Raw genomic sequence first — 22869 nt, forward strand, 5'->3', positions numbered from 1 at the left:
CCGATGCCCTCATAATCTCCTGCTTAGACTACTGTAACAGTTTTGGGTGTTGCTAGCAACAGATACTAATAGATCCGTCATAAATCTGTTAATATTTCATCATAAATCTGTTGTCCGATAGTGTCCATTTTCAGCAAATCTGTCATATGCCTGTTTGGTTTTTGTTTATTAGCAGACATAATAACATGGGGTGCATGACTTTTGTGTCCATTCAAAATAATGAACTTATGACAAATGTTAAGTGGATGTTATTTTTAACATTAATGTCTATGGCTAGAGGACAGTTGCCAGTAATACTGTATATTATTACTGGTTAGGTTTTTTTTTTCATGCTCAGTAAGCAGAACAAAAAAAAATAAATTAAAAAAAAAAAAAAAAAAAAAAAAACAACAAACACATTAACATCAATTAGTGTAAGTTAACGTCCGCGATAGGCGTCCATTTTTTTTTTATTTTGTTTTTTTTTCTTTAACGGACCCTACTTCAACAAACATCCAATGGTAGTGTGGACAAACCATTACTTGGCTTATTTTCCAAGAACCCCCTGGGCTTGTCATTGTCTCAGCTTCAGGATAGCCATTGTCTCATGAATACATCCACTGAAAGCTATGTGCTTTATTGGTCAGCTGTGATTGGTCCATGCTAGCTATTAAAAAAACAGACCTCTTCCTTCAGTATGCGCTCCTTAGATCCCTTTTAGGACATGGCCAAATAATACAACATTGGGTTGGGGTAGTAATTACTTTAGTTGTAGCCAAATTTACCTTAGAGACATTTCATTATGCTGGTTATTTAAAATCCTATAAAATTCTAATCTGATAAATGTCAGATATCACACACTGTTTACCTTCCACATAACTGCACACATTACAGTCTATATTATTATTACTACACACAAATGTATATGTGATTCTACAGTATAAATTTCTTGTGTGTATAGGTGTATTGTGTGTATTTTGGAGAGCAAAGATGATGTAATTGCTAGAGCGTTGTTTAATGTGCCATATTAGACCAGTACAATACCTGCAATAATTAATATTAGAATAAGTTTGGCCTATATTTTATTATATTAGAATAATTATCATTAGAGACTGGTGGGGTTTTGAAGTAATTGTCCCTCTTTCTCCTGATCTTAGCTCACACTAGTTACAGTAAGTATGAGACAAGTAGAGTCTGCTCTCTAGTGGACAAAGCTGAGCACTACAACACTATATTGAATTTTGAAAAGGCCAATTGATTATTTTTGTATTTTTATGTCTTTTTAAAGTGAATTTCTCACCAGAACAGCCCCACATATATATGTTTAGGGTCACCTGAATCCCCTTGTGATTTGGTGCCTGCATTGCCAAGATATTACCATTATGCAAATTAGACCTTTGGTGCAATTAGGGTGTTGCCGCTTGCCTCTTTGGAGCAATGTCCTTGTTGCTTTAAATAGCTCATCTGAATATTAAAAATAAAACGATATCTGAGTAACAGACACCCCAATTCACCCATGTTTTTGCGGGGCTGGGTTCTGGTCACCAGGGCCGCCGATAGGGCAGTACTACTGGTACTGGCGTCAGGGGCCCGGCCAAATTGAAAAATGGGGGGGGGGGCCCGGTTTTGGCCCGCTACCGTGTGCCGGCCCCCTGGCGCCCGTAGCAGTCATTGTGTATGTCCTATTTCAACTCAGATCTGCATCCAGAGGACGCAGATCTGAGTTGAAGACATACGCGGCTGAAGCAAGGAGCTGACACAGGTCAGCTCCTCGCTTCGCCGCTGCATGCCTCTCTTTCTGACACATATGCGGCTGAAGCGAGGAGCTGACATGTGTCAGCTCCTCGCTTCGCCGCAGCTACTGGCTTGTAGACGCGATGTGATCACATCGCGTCTACAGTTGCCGGCGGCAGCAGCGAAGCGAGGAGCTGACACAGGTCAGCTCCTCGCTTCAGCCATCGCGTCTACAAGCCAGTAGCCGGCGGCGGAGCGAGGAGCTGACACAGGTCAGCTCCTTGCTTCGCCGCTGTGCGCCTCTCTCGCTGTCACATATGCGGCTGAAGCGAGGAGCTGACCTGTGTCAGCTCCTCGCTTCGCCGCCTCCGCTACTGGCTTGTAGACGCGATGTGATGACGTCACATCGCGTCTATAACTGTGCGCCAGTGAGAGAGAGGCGCGCAGAGAGCTGCGAGGGAACGAAGGAGAAGGTAAGTCAGTCAGTGTAATGTGGAACGTGAAACTGGGGGCAGAGAGAGGACGGCATGACACTGGGGGCAGAGATGGAGAGGACGGCATGACACTGGGGGCAGAGATGGAGAGGACGGCATGACACTGGGGGCAGAGATGGAGAGGACGGCATGACAATGGGGGCAGAGATGGAGGGACATGAATATGGGAGCAGAGATGGAGAGGACGGCATGATAATGGGGGCAGAGATGGAGGGGACATGAATATGGGAGCAGAGATGGAGGGGACATGAATATGGGGGCAGAGATGGAGAGGACGGCATGACAATGGGGGCAGAGATGGAGGGGACATGAATATGGGAGCAGAGATGGAGGGGACATGAATATGGGGGCAGAGATGGAGAGGACGGCATAACAATGGGGGCAGAGATGGAGGGGACATGAATATGGGGGCAGAGATGGAGAGGACGGCATGACAATGGGGGCAGAGATGGAGGGGACATGAATATGGGGGCAGAGATGGAGAGGACGGCATGACAATGGGGGCAGAGATGGAGGGACATGAATATGGGGGCAGAGATGGAGGGACATGAATATGGGAGCAGAGATGGAGGGGACATGAATATGGGAGCAGAGATGGAGGGGACATGAATATGGGAGCAGAGATGGAGGGGACATGAATATGGGAGCAGAGATGGAGGGGACATGAATATGGGGGCAGAGATGGAGAGGACGGCATGACAATGGGGGCAGAGATGGAGGGACATGAATATGGGAGCAGAGATGGAGGGGACATGAATATGGGGGCAGAGATGGAGGGGACATGAGTATGGGGGCAGAGATGGAGGGGACATGAATATGGGAGCAGAGATGGAGGGGACATGAATATGGGGGCAGAGATGGAGAGGACGGCATGACAATGGGGGCAGAGATGGAGGGGACATGAATATGGGGGCAGAGATGGAGAGGACAGCATGACAATGGGGGCAGAGATGGAGGGGACATGAATATGGGGGCAGAGATGGAGAGGACGGCATGACAATGGGGGCAGAGATGGAGGGGACATGAATATGGGGGCAGAGATGGTGGGACATGAATCTGGGGGGCAGAGATGGAGGGCATGAATCTGGGGGTAGAGATGGGGGACATGAAACAGGACAGAGATGGAGGGGACATGAAACTGGGCGCAGAGATGGAGGGGGGGACATGAAACTGGGGGCAGAGATGGATGGGCGGACATGAATCTGGGGGCAGAGATTGGGTGGGAGACATGAAACTGGGGGCAGAGGAAGGGTGTATATGAAACTGGGGGAGAGATGGAGGGGGGGCATATAATTTACGGGTGACTGTAGGAGGATTATACTGTGTGCAGGCACATGAAAAATTAATGAGAATGGGTGGAGTCAACATAACAGTGGGTGGGGCTAAATTTGCCGCGGCGCGCAATTAATCAATAATGATGTAGGCGGCTATGCTACTAGCATAGCAGCCTGTTTGGGGGTGGGACTTTTACTTTAAAGGAGTGTTCACATTGCATTTTTGGCCTCCCTTGCCGGGATACGTTGGTAACCAGTCACAATCAGCTCCCCACTTATCCCTGCACGGAGAACTGCAGGCCCCCCTTTTTTTTTAATGGCCAGTTCTTCGTGCAGGGATAAGTTGACAGCTGATTCTGACTGGTTACCAACGTATCCCGGCAAGGGAGGCCAAAAACGCAATGTGAATAAGCCCTGAGGATTTATTAGGAGGGCTCTTATAGATGGTGTTGGCTCTCTATAGGCGCTGTCACACGTAGCAGATTTTACCTGCAAATAGAATCTGATTAAGCCTTGTAAAGCTGCTAAATAAAGGGAAATGTAATACAGAATTGGTATGTCGCAAAATAAAGTAGTTTTAAAATGGGGGGGGGGGGGCAGACACTTAGGCTGTATGGGGCCCCAAAATTCCTGATGGCGGCCCTGCTGGTCACTCTGTAAACTTCAGAGATGCTGGATTATGACTTTCCAAATTGTGTACTGCAGGAAACCTATGAGCATATACACTCACCAGCCACTTTATTAGGTACACCATGCTAGTAACGGGTTGGACCCCCTTTTGCCTTCAGAACTGCCTCAATTCTTCGTGGCATAGATTCAACAAGGTGCTGGAAGCACTCCTCAGAGATTTTGGTCCATATTGACATGATGGCATCACACAGTTGCCGCAGATTTGTCGGCTGCACATCCATGATGCGAGTCTCCCGTTCCACCACATCCCAAAGATGCTCTATTGGATTGAGATCTGGTGACTGTGGAGGCCATCGGAGTACAGTGAACTCATTGTCATGTTCAAGAAACCAGTCTGAGATGATTCCAGCTTTATGACATGGCGCATTATCCTGCTGAAAGTAGCCATCAGATGTTGGGTACATTGTGGTCATAAAGGGATGGACATGGTCAGCAACAATACTCAGGTAGGCTTTGGCGTTGCAACGATGCTCAATTGGTACCAAGGGGCCCAAAGAGTGGCAAGAAAATATTCCCCACACCATGACACCACCACCACCAGCCTGAACCGTTGATACAAGGCAGGATGGATCCATGCTTTCATGTTGTTGACGCCAAATTCTGACCCTACCATCCGAATGTCGCAGCAGAAATCGAGACTCATCAGACCAGGCAACGTTTTTCCAATCTTCAATTGTCCAATTTCAATGAGCTTGTGCAAATTGTAGCCTCAGTTTCCTGTTCTTAGCTGAAAGGAGTGGCACCCGGTGTGGTCTTCTGCTGCTGTAGCCCATCTGCCTCAAAGTTCGACGTACTGTGCGTTCAGAGATGCTCTTCTGGCTACCTTGGTTGTAACGGGTGGCTATTTGAGTCACTGTTGCCTTTCTATCAGCTCGAACCAGTCTGGCCATTCTCCTCTGACCTCTGGCATCAACAACGCATTTCCGCCCACAGAACTGCCGCTCACTGGATGTTTTATCTTTTTCGGACCATTCTCTGTAAACCCTAGAGATGGTTGTGCGTGAAAATCCCAGTAGATCAGCAGTTTCTGAAATACTCAGACCAGCCCTTCTGGCACCAACAACCATGCCACGTTCAAAGGCACTCAAATCACCTTTCTTCCCCATACTGATGCTCGGTTTGAACTGCAGGAGATTGTCTTGACCATGTCTACATGCCTAAATGCACTGAGTTGCCGCCATGTGATTGGCTGATTAGAAATTAAGTGTTAACGAGCAGTTGGACAGGTGTACCTAATAAAGTGGCCGGTGAGTGTATAGTTTGCCACATTGAAAAGATTTCACAATTTAGTACATTAAGCTATACTGTCCTGAAAATCTTGGGACAGTGAATGCTCTCCACCTGCCTATATTTATTGTCAGACAGGCTATGTTCATATTCAGCAGAATAATTCTAGTAATATGAAAGCCCATAGACAAGTGCTATATTTCTAGCAAGCAGTTACTACTTATACAGAGATGAACCAGTACTATACATAGCTATCTTACTATACAACTCTATTTATTTAGGTTAATGTGTGAGCTGGTTAGGCTCAGCATTCAGTGCCAGGGCGCATATTGTGTTGTGTTTTCAGACAGTCTACATGCTGAGGGATTGATGTACATGATGACAGTATGTACTCTATACTGTGGATAATGTTGGTACTGCATAAGCCAAATAATACAAATCTTTAATGTTTACCACTATGTTTAGCATAATAGCCATTCAGGAAGTTGGGGCACAAGTAAGGCTGGTTGATTATGACCTAAGTCATTTTACCTCATTTATGATGAATACCAACTATTTAGGTCATGTCCCTTTTAAACCATGCCCCTGCTACAGTATTTATATGTGTTCGCCCGAACCTCACCTGGACTCCGTCATGACTCCCTTCTGTCTTTGGGACTTCTGACTGATTTCAAGGACCAATGAGGCCTGTGATTGAGCCTCAGCGATCACATGGGTCATGCAGTATCACGACAATTGCATCTATGTGCCATGACACCACCTTTGAATATCGAACACAGAGCAGAGTCACAATGGACCCCAGGAGAGGTGAGTGACACCTGAAGAGACCCCAGAATATAATAGCAGTTCCAGTTTGTATGGTTCTTTCTGAACAAAACTGCAGGTAGAACCTCATAAATATTGTAATAACTGAACTGAAATAACAAAGCTAAACAAAATCATGTCGGTTATCCTGCTTGATGTTCAGTTTTGATTATTTTCGATCGCCCAGCCCTAGACTCAAGCTGAAATTGTTTTGTGAAAGTGTTTGTAATATACTTTATTAAGCTATCTAACTCCCTTTTTATTACACAAAAGGCAATAGTATTCTCACTAGCAACCCTTTAACTGAGCTGTTACTAAGAAAAGTCCGAACACAGTTGTATTGTGAATATGCAGAGGTAAAGCATTTACCAGGGTGTCTTCAGTTTTATACCACCGAGAAAAGAATCTGAGTATTCTTATGATACCAGGTACCATTTTTCTGGATGGTATAAAACAGATATACAGTTATTTGGTAAATGCTTCACCATACCTCCCAACTTTCAAAAGACAGAAAGAGGGCACTGCAGCAAATTTGGCTCCACCCACTTAATGTCCCCCCTTCATCTGCCACCATTTTAATGTCCCCTTTCATTTGTCCCCAGTTGTATTGCCCCCTTCATCTGCTTTCAGTTTAGTTGCGCAAAAAAAAACTGGAAACCAGCTTTTGAGATAAGCATACCACTCAAAATGTACAAAAATATAAAATAAATTATTACATTAATGTTAAAAAACAGACAAACAAATACAGGAAAAACACACTATCCCGATGGGCCATGATTGGCATAAAGAGTATATTGAATGTACAGAAACTATTTCACAAATGGAAAAGCAGAGTATACAAAATAAACCCACACGTAACTCGCCAGAACACAATGTAATGGGAATATACTACATACAAAGCGCCACAAGGTGGCAATGTAGATCTATATGTGAACCAGGTGGTAATTTAAATCTCCATGAATTGGACCCAACATGCAAAAACTGTGCTAGCAAGAGTATGGTGTGAATAGGGACATATAGGAATTATTATAAAGGCAAAGAAAGTGCTACTATTGTATACACTCACATCACTAAAATTTCAGTAACCAGCCATATAGTAATGTGGCTATATACACCTAAGAATTATATCCTGTATATTAAATTGCTATAACAACACACCAGGGAGATTAAATGGATAGACTCACATAGTTTGTATTGGCAATATATGCACTGAAAAAAGTTGCACATCCAAAGTTACTCACCCATGCTGTATGAGAGTGTAGGAGAGACATGTGGGAAAGGTGCCAACCCGGCCACACGACGCGCGTTTCGGCGCTAGTTTTCATCAGGGGGTGGTTTCAGTTCCCGTTCATCTGCCCCCAGTTAACCTGCCCCCTACATCTGCCCCCAGTTAACCTGCCCCCTACATCTGCCCCCAGTTCCCCCCTCTTGCTCACACGTGTTCTCTTCTCTCCTCCTTACCTTCCTTCAGTCTCTGTTCCCAGCTTACTCTCTCTGTGTAATGCCACACTGTCCTGTATTATCCAAAATAGCTGCGCCCACACAAGAGTCTGATCACATGGTCATGACGTCATCAAAGGTCCTTTAGCCCACTAGGATTTAGCATCTGCCGTTTAGCCTTTAGCCTACCCTAGCAAAGTTTGTTAACATTAAAACACTTCAGGGGCATAATGGGACAAACTGTAAGCTATCCAGGACGGTTGGACAGCAGTGTAAAATCAGTACTGTTTTGCCGGATCTGGGTCGGTTGGGAGCTATTCTTCACCTCTGCGGGTGTGTGATGAACATTTTTTCCTCACGCTGAGCGGTGAGGAACTCCCCCTTTCTCGGACAGTACTTGTCCATAACCTGGACAAACTCTGTAACGCCACCAATATCTCCAACATTGGGGCTCATACCATGAAAGCGAGTGCGCTGAATTCATTCTAGCAATGTATAATACCGCACATCTATGAGGATGTGAAAGGTCCTCTTGAAATAGTTTGGTTTTTGGACACCATGTCTTCTTTGCAGAGACTGACATGGCACCTGAAAACTATTCCAGAAAAATCTGCCCTCCAAAAGCCTTTCCCATTCCAAACCCCTCCATGTACCTATACAGAAGTTTATGACCACATATGGGGTATTGCCATATTCAGGAGACATTGTATATCAAAATATAGGGTACTTTTTCTCCTTTAACCGATTAAGGACCGCTGGCCGTAAATTTACAGCCAGCAGTCCTGGTCTCTAAGACCTGCCGATTTGTAAATTTACGGCCGGTCTTCAGAGACTCATTAGGCAGGGGGTGGGGCGGGGGGAGGGCAGGGGTTTAGGTATTACTAACACCTAACCACCCCCTCAACAACGTTCAGTCGGACTCAGTTCCGACTGAACGTTTTAACCCTTTCGATCGTGCCATGAAACATCACGGCGCGATCGAAAAGGATCCGCCGGCAATTGAATGTGATCGGCACCCCCCGCGAGATCGGGGGGTGCCGATGTCAGTAAAAGGTAGTCTGGGGTCTGGCCAGTGACCCCAGACTACCGGAGCCCCCACATACCTGGTTGATCCTGCCGACCGATGGAGGAAGTGAGCGATGTGTCTCACTTCCTCTGCAGCTTGCAGGACACGAGCAGGCTTGTGTCCTGCTCGTGTCCTGCAAGCTACTATACAGAATCAGTTGATGCTGTCATCAAAGCATCAACTGATTGAAGTGTCCTAAAGGGACACATGAAAAAGTAAAAAAAAAAAAAAAAAAAAAAGTTAAAAAAAAAAATAAAGTGTATGAAAAAAGTAATAAAGTTATAAAGCCCAAAAATCCCTTTTTCTCTATACAAAATGAACTATATAAAAAAGTACTAAAAATTAATAAAAACAATGCATATTTGGTATCGCCGCGTCCGTAACAACCTGTACAATAAAACTGAAATAATATTTAATGTATACGGTGTACATCTGAAAAAAAAAAACGGAAAAAACTCGCCGGAAGTAATGATTTTTCACCATATCACCTTACAAAATATGCTATAAAAAGTGATAAAAAAAATCATATGCACCCCACAACAGTACCAATAAAAAGCGCAGGTTGTCCTGCAAAAAATAAGCCCTCAACCAACACTGTCAACCGAAAAATAAAAATGTTACGCCTCTCAGAATATGGCGATGCAAAAATCACTGATTTATGTCCCCAAATGTGTTTTTTGTTCTGCAGAACTAGTATCGCATAAAAAAATACTATAAATGAGGTATCGCCGTAACCGTACCGACCCGCAGAATAAAGAGAACATGTTACTTATACTGTATGCTGCATGGCGCAAAATTTAAAGGGTACAACTCCATGCCAGGATTGATTTTTTTTTTTTTTTAAATCCAGCAAGAAAGAGTTAATAAAATGTATTCTGTATGTTGTAGGCACCCAAAAATGGTGTCATTACAAAATACATCACATCCCGCAAACAACAAGCCCTTATATGGCCGCGTCACCAAAAGAATAAAGAAAATATAGCATCTACCAATGTGAAGACAAAAAACCCCAAAATCGCCAAATTATTAGAATACAACTGGCGGCGTCAGGAAGGGAATGTATAAGCTGTGTCAGTGTACTTCAGGAGACACCCCAGATTTACAGCTTACAAGGGAAAGACACCAGAAGTGACCCCCAAAATGACCCCAGAGTGACTCCCCCAATCATAGGAGCTACTGGGACATAGTAGGGAATTTGGTGTCTGCAATGTCCTCCGCACAGCTTACATATTCCCTCTTCGCCATCCGCTGTGCAGTCACGTCCGGGATACTAATACTCACTACATTGCCTGATAAATTCTTTGAGGGGTGCAGTTTTCAAAATGGGGTCACTCCTTAGGGGAATCCACTTTTCTGGTACCTTACAGGCTCTACAAACATGACATGGCGTCCAGATACCAAACATCTGAATCTGTACTCCAAAAGCCTCATCGCGCTCCTTCCCTTCTGCGCCCTGCTGTGCGCCCAAACTGCAGTTTATGCCACATGTATGACACATGTATGACACTGGTGTACCCGGGATAATGGACGTAATGTCATATGTGGGAATAAACTGATATTAGGGCACAGCCGGACACAGAAGGGAAGAAGGGTTATTGGGTTTTTGGAGCGCAGACGGTTTGGTTTTTGGATGCCATGACACTTTTGTAGAGCTGAAACGCCAGTAAAGTGGAATCCCCTGATATGAGACCTTATTTTGGAAACTACACCCCTGAAGGATTTCTCCAGGGGTACAGAGAGCATTTTTAACCCCCAAGTGTTGCTATAACTTATTATCCATAAATGAATACGAAGCTGATTGTGAGAGGTGAAAATGACCATTTTTCCAGGAATACGTCATTTCTGTGCGTAATATGTAGTGCCCGACTTGTATCAGAGATGAACGCTCTAAAAGCTGTTGTGCCCGGGATACCCGCTTACCAGTTTTTGGAGTGTCTCTGCTGACATAAGTTGGGCACAACATATCGGGTACTGAAATGGCGAATCTCTGGAAATTTTTCATTTTTAACTTCTCATTTTCAGTTGTGATTTCATTTCTGGAAACTAAGTGCAACACTCAAGGGTGAAAAATGCTCGCTACTCCATTTGATAAATCCCATCAGTGGGCTCGTGTCCAAAATGGGGTGACATGTCTGCGGATTCCACTTTATTGACAATTCAGGGGCTTTGCAAAAGTGACGTCCAAAAACCAAACTGTGCTCCAGAAACCAAAATAGCGCTCCTTCCCTTCTGCGCCCTGCTGTGTGCCCAAACTACAGTTTATGCCACATGTATGACACTGGTGTACCCGGGATAACGGACGTAATGTCATATGTGGGTATAAACTGATATTAGGGCACGTGTATGACACTGGTGTACCCGGGATAACGTACGTAATGTCATATGTGGTTATAAACTGATATTAGGGAACAGACGGACACAGAAGGGTTATTGGGTTTTTGGAGCACAGATGGTTTGGTTTTTGGATGCCATGACACTTTTGTAGAGACCCTAAACTTGCCCCTACAAAATGGGGTTTACAGTTACCTCCAGGTCTCTCCAAAAGGAACATGGCCCCCAGAAAGTCCCTCTAAATCTGTACCCCAAAAGCTAAAAAGCGCAGTGCTCCTTCCCTTCTGAGCCCTGCTGTGTGCCCAAGTAGCAGTTTACACCCACATATATATTTTTTTGCCCCTCGGGATGGCCCCTTAATAGTTTTAGGAGTGCAGGTCTCTGACAACACAAAGTGGGTGCAACGTATTGAGCACCGAAATGGCATATTTCTTTCAAAATTTCAATTTTCATTTTGGACATAAATTTTTTGGAAGCATTTTAGGCACAAAATGATAATACCCCTTGATTCATTCCTTGACAGGTGTAGTTTATAAAATGGGGTCACTTTTGAGGGGTTTCCATTGTATTGATACTTTAGGGGCTCAGCAAATGTGACATGGCTCCTGAAAACTATTCCAGCCACATCTGCCCTCCAAAATCCAAATAGCTCTCTTTCCATTCTGAGCCCCACCATGTACCCATACAGCAGATTATGGCCACATATGGGGTATTGCCGTGTTCAGGAGAAATTTTGTAACAAACTGTGGGGGGCTTTTAATTCTTTAACTACTTGCAAAATTAAAAATATGGCGCTAAATGGACGATTCATTGGGAAAAAAAGTAATTTTTCATTTTTACGTCCCAATGTTAATAAAATCTGTGAAACAGCAGTGAGGCCAAAATGCTCACTATACCCCTAGATAAATTCTATGAGTGGTGTAGTTTCCAAAATGGGGTCACTTTTAGGGGGTTTCCACTATATTGATACTTTAGGGGCTCTGCAAATGCGACATGGGACTTGAAAAATATTCCAGCAAAATCTGTCCTTCAAAAGCCAAATAGCGCTCTTTCCATTCTGAGCACCACCATGTACCCATACAGTAGATTATTACCACATATGGGGCATTTCTGTGTTCAGGAGAAATTGTTTAACAAACTTTATGGAGCTTTTTCCCCTTTATCCTCTTGTGAAAATAAAAAATTTGGGGCTAAATTGACAGTTTATTGGAAAAAAAGTAATTTTTCATTTTCATGCCCCAATGTTAATAAAATCTGTGAAACAGCTGTAGGGTCAAAATGCTCACTATACCCTTTCATATGTTCTGTGGGGGGTGTAGGTTCCAAAATGGGGTCACTTTTAGGGGGTTTCCACTGTATTGGTACTCTAGGGGCTCTGCAAATGAGACATGGCACCTAAAATTATTCCAGCAAAATCTGCCATCCAAAAGCCAAATAGCGCTCCTTCCATTTTGAGCCCCGCCATGTTCCCATACAGCAGAATATGGCCACATATGGGGTATTGCCGTGTTCAGGAGAAATTGTTTAACAAACTGTGGGGGGCTTTTACTCCTTTATCCCCTTGTGAAAATTAAAACTTTGGGGATAAAGTGGCATTTTAGTAATTTTTCATTTACACATCCCAATGTTAGTAAAATCTGTGAAACAACTGTAGGGTTAAAATGCTGACTATACCCCTTGATGAATTCTGTGAGGGGTGTAGATTCTAAAATGGGGTCACTTTTGGAGGGTTTCCATTGTTTTGGTACTCTAGGGGCTCTGCAAATGAGGCATGGTGCCTGAAAATTATTCCAGCAAAATCTGCTGTTCACACACCCAGTGTCGCTCCTTCCCTTCCATGCACTGCTGTGTGCCCAAAAATCAGTTTACGCCCACATGTGGGGTATTTCTGTGCACGGGAGAAATTGCATAACAAAATGTGAGATGCATTTTCTCCTTTAACCCTTTGTGAATGTGTTAATTTTAGGTCTAAATGAATGTATTAATGAAAAAAAATGAAATGTCTAAATTTCACTTCCATATTATTTTTATTCTTATGAAAAACTTAAAGGGTTAACAAACATCCCAAATGCTGTTTTGAATAATTTGAGGGGTGTAGTTTTGAAAATGGGGTGATTTATGGGGGTTTCTATTATACAGGCCTTTATAATTCCTTACAGAACTGAAGCGGTCCCTAAAAAATTGGTTTGGGGAATTTTCTTGCAAATCTAGAAAATCGTTGTTACACTTGTAAGCCTTGTAACGTCCAAAATAAATTAAAAGACAATCAAAAGATGATGCCGATATAAAGCAGAGATATGGGAGATAATATTTATTCATGTATTTGGGTGGTATGACTATCTGCCTGAAAAGCAGAGAATTTCACATTTTGAAAATTGCAATTTTTTCCAAATTTCCATCAAATTTCCTAGTTTTTTTATAAATAAATATAAAAATATTGATTAATATTTACCACTAACATGAAGTATAATGTGTTACGAAAAAACAGTCTCAAAACCACTTGTGTAAGTTAAACCGTCTCAAAGTTATTTAAATTAAAATGACACATGTCAGTTTTGAAAAAAAAGGCCTGGTCTTTAACATACTTTTGGGCCTGGTCCTTAACCGGTTAATACCTTGTGAAAATGAAAAATTTGGGGCTAAATAAACAGTTTATTGGACAAGTAATTTTTCATTTTCATAAGGGGTCAATTTGACTTTTTATTTTTCATTTTCATTTCCCAATGTTAATAAGAACTGTGAAATGGCTGTGAGATCAAAATGCTCACCATACCCTTGATAAATTCTGTAAGGAGTGTAGTTTCTAAAATGGGGTCACTTTTGGAGGGTTTGCTAGGAGCGGGACGCGGTTGAGTTGTTGCGGGCTGTGCTCTGCCATCATTGAGCGCACCCTTCAGTGACGTGCATGTTAGGGCGGGGCTTTGGATTTAAATATCCAGCTCCATCCAGCGCTACTTGCGGCTAGACGTTCTGGCCCACCATGCGCTACTACTACTATACGTTTTGATCCAGCAACTGGAGAATTATTGCCTCTGATGAGCTAGCCAGTAGGGCTAGTAGAAACGCATCAGCCAAACCGGCTTTGAGGCTAATAGGTGGCACTCAGTGTCACTACTTTACAATGGTGTGTGCGTATTGGTGTATGCTCCTCAGTTAGAATACAATGGAGAGTTAGTGTGTGCAGCTCTTGAGTGGCTATGGCCTTAGGCTCAATAGCCCCTAATTACCGAGCGTTACAACCCTGATTCCAGGTCTTGATCGCCTAGCGCTAGTAACTGGATGAATGACTGGTAGTGTATGGTATAAGGGTGAATTCACACTGAGTAAACGCTAGCTTATTCTGAACGTAAAACACGTTCAGAATAAGCGGCGTCTAAAGCAGCTCCATTCATTTCTATGGGAGCGGGGATACAAGCGCTCCCCATAGAAATGAATGGGCTGCTTCTTTCACTCCGTGCAGTCCCATTGAAGTGAATGGGGAGTGCCGGCGTGTACGCTCCGGCATGAGCAGAGCTTGCCGTATACGCCGGCACTCCCCATTCACTTCAATGGGACTGCACGGAGTGAAAGAAGCAGCCCATTCATTTCTATGGGGAGCGCTCGTATCCCCGCTCCCATAGAAATGAATGGAGCTGCTTTAGACGCCGCTTATTCTGAACGTGTTTTACGTTCAGAATAAGCTAGCGTTTACTCAGTGTGAATGCACCCTAAGAGTGTTTTTTGTTACCCCTCTTAGGGACTAAAATATCAATATTGGCCCTAATTCAGTAGTGGGGCGAGATTATTTACTGGCAGACTTTTTGTTGCCCACTAGAATATAATTGGCCTTGTATTCAAGCTACATTATCAGCAAGCTCTAATTTTATATGGGGTGTATGTAAGGCAACAACATCAAAACGTTTTACATCCACTCCTGAATGGATATAAATTTATTTATTTATTTTCCCTCTGAGCTATTATGTACACATACATTCACCACAATTGTTTATTGGAACGTATTTTTATTTAAAGGGACTCTATAATTGGGAAATGTCATTTTTAGCTAAGCACATCCTTGCATAGCCTTTAGAATGGCTATTCCACGCATAGGTTTTGTATGTAAATTGCCTCAGTAGATTTTAAATAAGTACGTTTTTATTCATATGATAATTAGCTTCTCAGTGCACCCCAGAAGTGTCTTTGTGCACCCTCTCTGCTATTCTCTAATTGTATGTACAGCAGAGGCTGCTGTGCTGATGACTCATCTCTGCTATACACATAGAGCAGTTGGTGATCACAGACACTTACAGGTGCATGGAGAAGCTAATTAGCATATGAATAAAAACGGACTTATTCAAAAACTAATGAGGCGATTTACATACAAAAGCTATGTGTGGAATAGCCTTTCTAAAGGCAATGCATGTATGTGCTTAGCTATAAATGATGTTTCCCAATGATAATGTTTATTAGTACTTTTAAAACATACTATTAAAAGTTACATTTTAGTGTACACAAAATACCCTTTCTTCATTCCTTTGTTTTCAGAATTTGTACACATGTTTGTATTCCACCATTTTTTGAGGTGTGCTAGGAGTGCACAGAATGAGTCAATACACCAAATAACCAGCAGGCAGGAGAATCCTACCCCTCCCCTCCGTAGAGCTCCATTCATTTATGAGTTGCTTAGAGCAGGAGGTAGACTTTGAGCCTTTCAATAGAAAGAAGTAAAATCAGTCACTAAGGTTTATTACAAGTGTTACCTATATACCCCTACATTAAAAGAAATAAAAAATGAACATCAATTATCGCTGATTCTGTCCCCCATGCCTAGTACCTGTACTATGGTACCAGTCCCTATCACTGCACAACCCTGCAGAGCAAATAGTAACTTCCACAACAGAAATGGAGAAATGAAATGGACACATGCTGACCTAAATGTAAGAGGAGTGGACCAATGGGCAGTATGTGAGAGAGGAGCATAGGGAGCAGATTATGTGATAAGTAGTGGAGGAACAGGGAGAAATTTTGACTGACGAGGTATGGTAGAAGAATAGGGAACAAGACTTTGATGAATGTGATTCTAGCTTTTCTGATAAACTGAAATGTCTCCCTCCTCTACCCCCCCCCCCCCCATCTCCTGTGGAAATATAAAAATCATAAGTAAGAGAATCAGGTAACACTATGCTACAAATAGATTACTGAACAGCCATGCAATTGTAATATAGGCCCAAAAATAGAGAAAGTTGCCCTGTCTTGTGCTGAGGCTCATGACTTCTGCGACCAATCTTTGGCCTAATAGAAAAGGATGAAATGTAGGATAAGGAAATCCACTGTGAGTGGACAACTATTACTGTTGAAGAGATGGTCTTTTAGACAATATAATCAGTCTAAAAAAAATTCCAGTGTCCCTTTATTTTCATAATCTACAATTAACAGCAAGTGACATTTTCACAAAGGTTTTTCCAATTTTACGTTAAATGTTGGAGGTTAATAAGCTCGATTTCAATGGTTAAAGCTTAAAATAAAATTTGGTTTTCTAAACATGTTACTCTGAATGTTCTTTTGTAACTTTTTTGCTTGAGACAAAAATTTTCTTTTAACATTACAAGGTAATTAGTCTTTGACAGGTGTCAGTCTCTTCCCACACACATCTCTTAGATTTTTACTTGTCTCTTAACTCTTGAGCTGCAAGATATAAAAACACAGGTGTAAATATTTTTTTAGATTTGAGTTACTTATTGCATGGCAGATGGTCAGAATTTCTTTATCCATCTAACATAAAATAATCTATACTGTTTTATGTGAGAGACCATCCATATGTAACAGTCCTGATTGGGGTTGAGCCGATCTTGACTTTTCAGGATCGATTTTAAAATCGGATTTCCGATCATTTTTCATTCGAACCCGATCTCGATCCCAATTCCGATCCCAATGCAAGTCAATGGGATTTTTTTTATTAATCGGAGATCGGATTTTAAAAGCAATCCTATTCACTATACAGCATGGAATCTAACAATTGAACGCTTTAATTGTTAGAATCCTCCACGCTGTGTAGTGAATCACTAAGTAGCCAGAGGATTTTTTTTTAATCCTCTGGCTACTTAGTCCCCCCTGGTGTCCACTTACCTGCAGAGATGGCTGCTCTGGTGTTCTTGTTCGCCTCGCTGCCGCTCCACACTGCTCTTCTTGTCTCGCTGCCCCCGCCTCCCAGATTAGGAGAGTGTGGGTGGGTACTGGGAGGGGAGACGTCACGTCTCCCCGCCCTGTACCCGCCCACACTCTCCTAAGCCACAAGCCCCGCCTTCTTAGCTCTTTAAACACTAACCTGGGAGGCGGCGGCAGCGAGGCGAAGAAGAGCAGCATGGAGCGGCAGCGAGGCGAAGAAGAAGGAGAACACTGGGCACCGGAGCAGCCATTTCTGCAGGTAAGTAGCTACTAGAGATGTTAGTTTAGTCTCCCATTAGAATGAATGGAGGCAGTCAGCGCGCAGGGGGTTAAGGCTGTGTGCCGGCTGCTTCCATTCATTCCTATGGAACCACAGTGGAGCCTTCACACTGAGTATACACTATATACTCAGTCTGAAGACTAAGCAAAGCATTGTGGGAAATAGTACCGATCTCGATCCCACCTAAAAAGATAGTGTTCGGAATTTTTTTTTTCCGGAAATTTTCTCGATCGCCAATCGGAATCCGATCTTTTCCGAACACGATCGCTCAACCCTAGCCCTGATGGTTTCCACTTGTCCATCATCTGCTCTAAAGTCATCAGTAAACCTACTGTATACTACTAGGTCTCTAAATACACACAATCCTTTCCTTCTGTAAACTCTACATAGTCCAGTAAGCACATTTTTGTTTTCAGAGTTATGTAGGAGAATATACAGCTGCTATCCTGTGTAATATATAACCTCAGTAACAAGGAGCCAGACAAGAATAATTTTACATCTAATTGGGTATTGTTTATCTACAGGCCTTTTGTCTTAAAGGGATTGTCCAGGCAAAAATGGACAACCCTTTTAAAGTTTAAATAAGCTGGGGGCAGGGGAAAAAAAATGCTTACTCTCCTGTCCCCGTTGCTCTGGTGTCCTCCCATGCCTCCCATTTCATCTGCTCCGGTGGCGTCTTCCGACGTTGTGCTGAGGCCAGTCAACAAAGGGCCTGAATGTTACTACCTGTGACTTCACGGGTTCTGTTCCTGAGGCCGCTGATTGGCTTCAGCAGTCAGTGGCTTCTGCACAACACTGGAAGAGACCCGGGAGAGCTGAAGAACCAGGAGGCGCGGGGCAACACCAGAGCAATGGGGACAGGTGATAATGCTTTTTTTTTTTTCACTGCCCCCAGCAGATTTAAACAGCCATTTCTGCCTAGACAACCCCTTTAAAGAGAACACTTCCTTGCTTAATATAAGAAATGTTTGATTTTACATATCATTGCCCAGTTTCATTGTTTCATGTAGTAAAATGCATAAAGAGTTTATTGTCCCTGAAATTCCATGGAGTAGAATATTCATGAGTATTGTCAGTCTGTTGGTAGCCTTTGGTACCAGATCATTGACAGATTGTGGCATATCTCTCAAGATGAGTGGCATACCTCCATATAAGCAGTCCAGACTTCTGTGGGGTCTGTAGTCATAGCACTTATAGCCACCACTAGGAGGAGATATGCAAAGAGATTTATACAGCTACCACACACAGCCAGGTAAAGGGAATCATGTTGGTTTATGTGTGAAAAATAGAGCTGTTATCACAATGGCAATATGTTCCAAAATAACTATGTGCATTGGCTTTAGTAGACGAGAAGTACATTTGCTGAGTGTGGGATCTGTTGTCTTAATGTATGTCTACTTCCCTACTGTCCTGGTTAAGTCTTGCCTTTATCATGTAGGGTTATGAATGGAGAATTTTTCATATACTTAGTGTTGCAGTTATACACATGCTGTATTATAGATAGTTTTGGTTGTGGCAGCCTTTACTATGATAAACTAGGTAAAGATATATGCGATTGTTTGCTTATCTTGGATGTACCAGATTTCTACTAATTTTGTTTGATTATATTTTCTTCTGTCCTGTAGGTTAAGTTGCCCTTTCCAATTGATCAAATCACAGATCTTCCACGCAATGATTTCCAGATGATGATAAAAATGCACAAGCTGACCTCAGAACAGTTGGAATTCATTCATGACGTTAGGCGGCGAAGCAAAAACAGAATAGCTGCACAGCGCTGTCGCAAGAGGAAACTCGACTGTATACAGAATTTAGAATGTGAAATACATAAGTTGGTGAGTGCTCCATAAGTCACTGTGGAATAAGAAAAAAAACTTGGTTCATATTGTCAACTCATTAGTAGTGTAAGCATCTTGAGAATGATCTGAGCAATTATTCCTAGATGTAGTTATTGAAAATTTGAAAAAAAAAAAAAAATCCTTTTGACTCAAGGATTTGTCCAATTAGAAATAGAGATGGACAAACCAATTTGTCATGAATCAGGTTTGACCAGTATATTCAGAATTGTATGGTTTTTATGGAAAACAAACAAATGTCAGTTTGTCTAGGATGAACTTAAAGGGGTTGGCCACTGTCAGGCCAATATTGACAAACAAATGTACAATAAAAAGATATACAATTTCCCAATATACTTTCTGTATCAGTTCCTCACGGTTTTCTAGATCTCTGCTTGCTGTCATTCATTCTGTTACTTCTAGTGGATAAAAGTCTGACCATGGTCATGTGATTTACAGTCCATGATCATGTGATGAGCACACAGGTGAATCAGCTGATTACCAGGCAGATGTCTGATTATTGTGCTATTATAACGAGCGACACCTGTGTGCTCATCACATGACCATGGACCGTAAATCACATGACCCTGGTCAGACTTTTATCCACTAGAAGTAACAGAATGAATGACAGCAAGCAGAGATCTAGAAAACTGTGAGGAATTGATACAGGAAGTATATTGGAAAATTGTATATCTTTTTATTGTACATTTTTTTTGTCAATATTGGTATGAAAGTGGCCAACCCCTTTAAATAGCCACCTTCATATGTTTGAGTAGAAAATACATGTGTGATTCAGACTGTGAAGTTCTATCACCACCTGACATCAGCTGATAGCCTCTCAGCCAATAGACAGTGGTAGGTGGACACTTTACAGTGCTGATGTCGTGTGTGTGTGTGTGTGTGTGTGTGTGTGTGTGTGTGTGTATATCAGCTGAAACCCGACTCATTACAGTAAGGGTAAGTATTGTGCAGGCATGTTTTTGAGGCAGAATCTGTCTTAAAGGGATCCTGTCACTCAGATGCCTTTTTTTTACCTTTTGTTGTCTTCTCTGTGCCGCCATTAGCCTGAAATAGTTTTTTTGTCAGTATGCAAAGCGCTCTCTCACAGCACTGGGGGCGGGCCCCAGCGCTCAAACAGCACTGGAGGTGTCCCCAATGCTGTGAGAGAACTCTTCACCTTCTTTTTCTGGCGTGCGGTGGGTCAAAATTCAACGCATGCGCAAGTCGGCTCTGCCAGCGGGCCTCAGGCAGAGCTGACTTCACATGCAGGCAGCCATTTTTTGTGGCAGCTATTGCGAGCATGCGCAGTACGCTCCTGTAGTTCTATGGCCAAAAAAAGCTGCAGTAATAGGCACAGCCACCTGCATGGACAAACTATGCCTATAAAATAAAAATCATGAGTGATTTCTAGTGCATGAAACTGGTAAAATATCAAGGAGACCAAAACTTACATGAAATTCATAAGTAGTAGAACGTCGCTGACACTTCACACAGCTGATACTCGGGGATCTGGGTTCTCAGATACCTGCTGATCTTCAGTTGATGACCTAATCTAAAGGATAGGTCATCAATTGAAAAGCCCAGAAAACTCCTTTAAGAGGTATGATATCCCTGGCATATGGACAATGTATATTCACAGATGACATAAGAAAAGAGCCTAAGGTTAAGGCCCCACATTGTGGAAACGCTTTTTTTTGTTACAGTTTTTTTTTTTACTTAAAGCCAGGAGTGGATTGAGCAAAATGTAGAAGTATAAGTACTTTCTATATATGTCCTATTCCTTTTGTAGCCATTATTGGCTTTGGCTCAAAAAACACAACAAAATCTTCAACAAAAAGAGTTGCATTTTGCAACGTGGGGCCTTAGCCTAAGGTGTGTTTTGTGGTAAGATGTTTGAAGTAAACTATAATGCATTTTCTTATTTCTAGGTATGTGAAAAAGAAAAGTTATTAACAGAAAGGAACCAGCTAAAGGCCTGCATGGGAGAGCTACTAGATAATTTCTCTTGCCTATCCCAAGAAGTATGTAGAGATATTCAAAGTCCAGAGCAGATCCAAGCTCTACACAGGTATTGCCCTGTTTTGAGGCCTTTGGATCTACCCACAGCTGCTGCATTCAACCCTTTACCAGCAAGAATAGAGCAAAAACTTATCACGTCCCAGGATGTTGGAGAAAACATGCAGTGCTGCAATGAGCAAGGTCAAGTACAACTTGGCAGCCACTCGGTTTCAAACAATATGCAAGAGAATTGTATAGCACGAAGAGGTGTGGAGGGGTCTGAGCTTAGTATTTACTCAGAGAGGGAGACTTGTTTGGAACAGAACAGCCAAACAGTGACAGTAGACTTCTGTCAGGAGATGACTGAGAAATGTACAACGGATGAACAACCAAGGAAAGATTTCTCCTAGTGATATTACAGCTGCATGGTCAAGCAGAAGTCAACCGTCAGCCTTTGGCTGCCACTGCCTCCAGGAAACATTATTGGTGCACACTACAGCAGTCTTAGCAGCAATACTGTTTTATAAGTATTTTCCTCCTCTCTGAAAGTTGAAGATCCTTTCAGGATGGTGCTATACCTTGCTCAGGCAAGGGACTAGACAGTGGCAACACTGTCCTCCTTGTGTTCTGTAATATTTGTTAATGTATTCTAATTTCAGATCTTAACAGGGATGGATTTAATACCCATGAGGACCCAACAGCAGCTTATATTCTCAGTGACCCATGTCACAAAACCTATCTCAGGAATTTCCTCAGAATGTTCATTTGTTTTCGTTAAAGACAGCTAATCAAGATTTTATAGGTGAACTGTATATAGGTTCTATATCCATATGCAAAAAGTCCACGCATCCCTCAATTTTCACAATCTAAAACTGGAAGTCAACTGTTCACACAATATCCAACATTCCTTTTTATGTCATTGTTGCCACAGACTGCTTCATATATTTTTTTTTTCAGTCTTACACTATCATTTAGTTATTTATAAACCGTTGTATTGGAATTCTTTTTCTTTTTTTTATTATTACACATGAGCTTTCAGCACCACGCAGCGCGCAATCTCCATTTCAATCAAGCCGTATTTTTGTAGGTTTTCTTTTCTTAAACGGACTTTCTCCTAGCCACATGCACTGAGTTTCGCTGTCGTGTGTAAATTTAACATATGCATTATTTGTTTGTATAACAAAAAAAAGAAAAAAAAAGAAAATACTCAGGATATTAGGATGTGTAGGAACATTTTCTTGCCAAATATTGCATCTACCATATAGTGTCAAATTAAATTTTTCCCTAGTCCTGGTTACTTTAAAAACTGACGGATGAACTTTGTTTGATCCCATCTCTGGATTTCTTTAGGTGTTTTTCTTGTCCGAGAAACATATTTAAAATCTAAATAGGAATGCTGACAAAAGTGCGTTTGCTGCAGTCCATCAAACCAATGAAAATCACATACCTCATATTAACAGTGCAGGAATTCCAGAACACGTTTTTTTAACACACATCCATTTTTACAAAATTCTGTAGTTCGCATTTGTTTTTTAGTAAAAAAAAAAAAAAAAAACTTATCCTGGCTTTCCTGGGT

At 42.3% G+C, this 22869-nt stretch overlaps 1 protein-coding gene across 2 annotated transcripts in view; it reads left to right on the top strand.

Moving 5' to 3' along the window:
* Positions 1–22239, top strand: part of BACH2 (BACH transcriptional regulator 2) — a 225611-nt gene extending 203372 nt beyond the window's left edge. For both annotated transcript variants that reach the window (XM_075268187.1, XM_075268186.1), the window contains 2 exons: positions 19089–19295; positions 21224–22239. In XM_075268187.1, the coding sequence (XP_075124288.1) occupies positions 19089–19295; positions 21224–21703 (687 nt within the window). In that variant the 3' untranslated portion in view covers positions 21704–22239. The remainder of the gene's footprint in view (positions 1–19088; positions 19296–21223) is intronic.
* Positions 22240–22869: the final 630 nt, after the last annotated feature.

Source organism: Leptodactylus fuscus, chromosome 3 (assembly GCF_031893055.1).
Source record: "Leptodactylus fuscus isolate aLepFus1 chromosome 3, aLepFus1.hap2, whole genome shotgun sequence".
Lineage (NCBI taxonomy): Eukaryota > Metazoa > Chordata > Amphibia > Anura > Leptodactylidae > Leptodactylus > Leptodactylus fuscus.